Genomic DNA, 4,509 nt, shown 5'->3' on the forward strand with positions numbered 1-4,509 from the left:
CGTACGCAAATTAGTAATTTTCGCACATAATGTTAAAATTGAACTACATATTCATTTTTGATTGGGACTGTCTGTCCTGACAAAGTAATTTGGCCTGAAAAGGCGTTTTTGACGTAATAACTGACAAATTTTGACATGAAAAAACTTTATTTTAACGACATCTGGCCCTGCAGATACACCACGTATTATGGTAGAGTTAATTAAAATTTGTTGTAGTACAACGAAAGATACTTTCGCACATTCTCCGGTAGAAAGTGTCTGTCATTAATAAGTAGCTTGCCTAGAATGGAGAAAGACCGTTCGACAGCAATAGTTGTTGGCTGACAACGCTGAAGTTGTGCTTACACTGCTGCTGACACACTATGTTGCTTCATTCTGACAATGTTGTCATACCTCACGATTTTTCATCATGCGCTTCTTGATAAAAGAAAGAACCATGCAATGCCCAAGCAGTCTTGCTTCAGTTAGGATATTGCGGTACGTTGACCGGTGTCCGGACAATACCGAGAAAACCATTACCGAGAATGCCATTACCGAGAATTGACACCACCGAGAACGGACATTACCGAGAATGGACACCACAGAGAATGGACATGACCGAGAATTGACACCACAGAGAATGGACATGACCGAGAATTGACACCACCGAGAATGGACATTACCGAGAATTGACACCACCGAGAATGGACATTACCGAGATTTGACACCACAGAGAATGGACATTACCGAGAATTGACACCACAGAGAATGGACATTACCGAGAATTGACACCACAGAGAATGGACATTACCGAGAATTGACACCACAGAGAATGGACATTACCGAGAATGGACACTACCGAGAATGGACATTACCGAGAATTGACACCACCGAGAATGGACATTACCGAGAATTGACACCACAGAGAATGGACATTACCGAGAATATTGACAATACCGGGAATGGACATTACCGAGAATGGACATTACCGAGAATGGGCGTTACCGAGGATGAACACCACCGAGAATGGACACTACAGAGAATGGACATTACCGAGAATATTGACATTACAGAGAATGTACATTACCGAGAATGAACACCACCGAGAATGGTCATTACCGAGAATATGGACAATAGCGAGAATGGACATTACAGAGAATGGACACCACCGAGAATGGCCATTACCGAGAATGTACATTTCCGAATATGAAGAATGTCGTGAAATCTAAACCAGAAAATACCTAATATCAGGACGTTGGGATCAATGTTATTTATAGTTGTTACGCGCTGTTGTCCAAGGGACCGCGCAGTGAGTTGGGGAGTGCGCGCAGCCTCGTGAAAAATTAGAGAGTGATGCACATACGATTTGTGTTAGTGCAATGTGCATATGCATAACATGCGTGCATTATAGGCATTGTGCACATGAGACAGGACAGAAATGTGGTAATCTAACCCGTTTATTGTAAAATGTCTCGTACTACTTTCTGCCACCGATAAGGTGATAAGCGTCGCATTGTTTCCTTCTCAACAATTAATAATAACAATATGCTGCTGGAAGGGGAAGGTGCAGAATAGCCTTATAAGGCTTTCTAAGTCGGGCAAAGTAAACATTATTGAGAGGACATTACTGGTAGCCCAAAGCCAACCGTTTACTGAAAATGACTAAGCTGCATCAACCGAAAATGTATACCATGATCCGCCTAGATACTTGTTTATCCCCTTTTCGAGATTTGAAAGAATTGATGCCTTCTTGCTTCACCAATCACAGCAGCTCGATGAGTTCCGCTATTATTACAGATATCCGTTCCTTTGAAGAAAACTATTATGTCATAGTTTGCCTTTTCGCTTTCAAGCAGATAAAACGAATTGAGATACGAATCACAGCAGGTTGATGGGTTATTAGAGGTATCCATGCCAGAGAAGCGACGGAATTCCTTATCGAACCATAGTTTCTTTAGTGGCTCCTAATCATATTATGCTCTTTTAAGATTAGAATCACAGCAGGTTGTTACAGATTTGTGCGCCAGTGAAGCGAAATTATTCAATGTTATGCCGTAGTTGGAATCATCACCACACCAATGTGGAGTGTTCGAGACAATCAGCTGATTTAAAACCAACCGTATCGGTAAATCACATGCTTTACGACTAAAAGTCATGACAGGTGTTGGTCAGCTAAGAGAGGTGGACGACGAAATGGCAGAACAATCAGGACCTAATGTATTAGCAAAATACATTACTTCGACGCGAGGAAATAAGTTAATCGCTGTTGGCGAGTTCGTATTTAGGAGAATGAAAGTTTCGAATGGTACTTCGTACTGGATATGCACGCATTATGACAGAAAAAAATGTCGGTGTTCATTGAAAGTCCTTGAAGGATCAGAGCCACCAATCGTTCTGAAGCAATCTCAAGAACACAATCACTGTGCTACGTTTGGCATAGTAGAGGCAAAAGAAATGGTTCAAAGGTATGATGTTATTTCATTATCGTTTTATGGGAAATGTATTCACGTCTAGCCAGACCAGTGGTTCTCAAACTGCGGTCCGCGAGACAATTTTTCGAGACCGCGAAACACGTTCCAACAAATTCACTAATAATTTTGAGTTTCCTGTTTGCTATTTCGGCTCGTTCGTGAATCGCGCAATACCGTTTGTGAACCGAATGCTTAAAGAGTAGTGATCAACCGTTTTCGGGGGTTTGGCTAATTATTTCAGGGATACATATATAGGTAGGCTATATTAACAGATGCAATCTTTTTCACTGTTGCGGATTGGATTGGCCACATTATTGAAATTATTGCTGATCTGGAATATTTTGTATTGCGTCATCAGGTTTGAATCAGTGTAAGATAGTATAGCATTTTTGGTGTGTTGAGATGTCTAAAAGTATGGGGTAGAATCGAAGACTACTCTAACGATGTTCATATTGTTATTATTGTATCTTCACGACCTTGTTGTTCTATCTTAACCACCTAAATCTTTATAATTACCACCCGTCAGACTAGATTATGTCTGCGATGCGTTTATATACCAACAAGACTAATCGATTCGCACATTAAGTCATCAATAGCGGCGCCGAAATTTGTTTGCGATTCGCTTTCGCCGCTTTGTGACCAAGTCATTATTCACATATCAGCCTACTGAATTGAATAAAATAATCCATCTAACTCTATATTTTAATATATAACTTAACTGGCATATGTTTATGCGTGTAGAGACGTAAACGCGAACTGGCATTTGTACGTACTAACGTACATAGATTTAACCCGATTAATCTACTACAATTTAAAACATTGCCTGATTGCAAAAAATCACACCTCTCCCCCTTTTGATTCACCCCTGAAGATTGATGACACTTTTGCGAATTGTCCATGAATAACGTCTTTTCATTACCACATTATATCAAGCATTGATAGTACGGATCTGCTTCGCGAATATATGAAGTATTTAACTCATTATTGTTTCTGCCTTAGGTATCACGAATGATCAACAACGCAGTAATAGGCGGCCGCTGTTCCCACCCAGCATTTGGAATGTGCGACAACGTACCATCGGTGGCATGCACCGAACCAACAATTCTGTTGAAGGCTGGCATCACGGCTTTCCGCGTTCTAGTTGGGGGATGTCACGTAACCATTTGGAAATTTTTAGAGTGTATCAAGTGAGTATAAACAATGGAAGATGTATATGTGTACTTGGTTTCAACTTGAATATACATATATTTTTGAAGGATGGATGTCATGCAAAATCGAGTGCAGCTGTTACAAACTTCCACAGGCCAGGCAACGCCTAAAAGAAAGAAAAAATACGTCGACATTAGCGACAAATTGAAGCGGCTTTGTGATGCAGCGTGGTCAACCGACATGACTACAGATTTTCTGCCAAGAGTGGCATACAATCTAAGTGAAAAAATAGATAATAGCGATCACCACATATTTAGCATCCTTTCTGATGAAGAAACGCCAAGTCTGTGTTGGTGATCACCGCTGTACCTATTTATCCTCTGGATGTTTCATTTTAGCATGCCACAGACAAGTAATAAAATGCAAATAACCTGGAACATGATTGCTTATAATTTTGGAACTATAGTTTCTGGGCTTACAGTAAATTCAGAACTTCTCAGTCTCTTATTTTTGCTAGCCGTAGAAGCTTTAAAACAGTAGGAAAGGAGCGACAAGGAAATATAGCGTCACTATATGCAAGATAGCGTAATGGTTGGCTGTCAGTTGTCAGGTTGCTGAGTAAAACGGCAGCCTACTGATAAAATATTCTGCGATTGTAACAGGTAGAATTATCATCATCGCGAAATGAAATGCGGGTCCAATTAGTACGGTACAGCGACGCAACGTATCATTGAATATAGATATGATATATTGCATTACAAAGGTAAGTGCATAATTCGTTGATTGTCCGATTGTTGAGCGAAGCCATTACCTAGGAATCACAATCGTCACGTTCATAATCGAATATATTTCTGCGTAGGAATATTACGCAGTGTACCTGTACAGTTTGTCTAGGTTTGCTAACTGCTTT

At 40.3% G+C, this 4,509-nt stretch overlaps 1 protein-coding gene across 2 annotated transcripts; it reads left to right on the top strand.

Moving 5' to 3' along the window:
* Positions 1–484: 484 nt before the first annotated feature.
* Positions 485–4,036, top strand: LOC145443818 (uncharacterized). 2 transcript variants are annotated; one of them, XR_013916548.1, is made up of 3 exons: positions 485–2,705; positions 3,450–3,637; positions 3,707–4,036. XR_013916548.1 is itself a non-coding variant. In XM_080321779.1 (3 exons), the coding sequence occupies exons 1-2, from the start codon at positions 2,134–2,136 to the stop codon at positions 3,460–3,462; spliced, it is 324 nt and encodes a 107-aa protein (XP_080177905.1). In that variant the 5' UTR covers positions 1,725–2,133; the 3' UTR covers positions 3,463–3,637; positions 3,707–4,036. The 2 variants fall into 2 exon arrangements, 1 of the variants encoding a protein (XP_080177905.1); XM_080321779.1 differs by having other exon boundaries at positions 1,725–2,444.
* The last annotated feature ends 473 nt before the right edge of the window (positions 4,037–4,509 follow it).

The sequence above is a fragment of the Botryllus schlosseri genome, chromosome 7 (assembly GCF_051294905.1).
Source record: "Botryllus schlosseri isolate E-star chromosome 7, Bs_hap1, whole genome shotgun sequence".
NCBI lineage: Eukaryota > Metazoa > Chordata > Ascidiacea > Stolidobranchia > Styelidae > Botryllus > Botryllus schlosseri.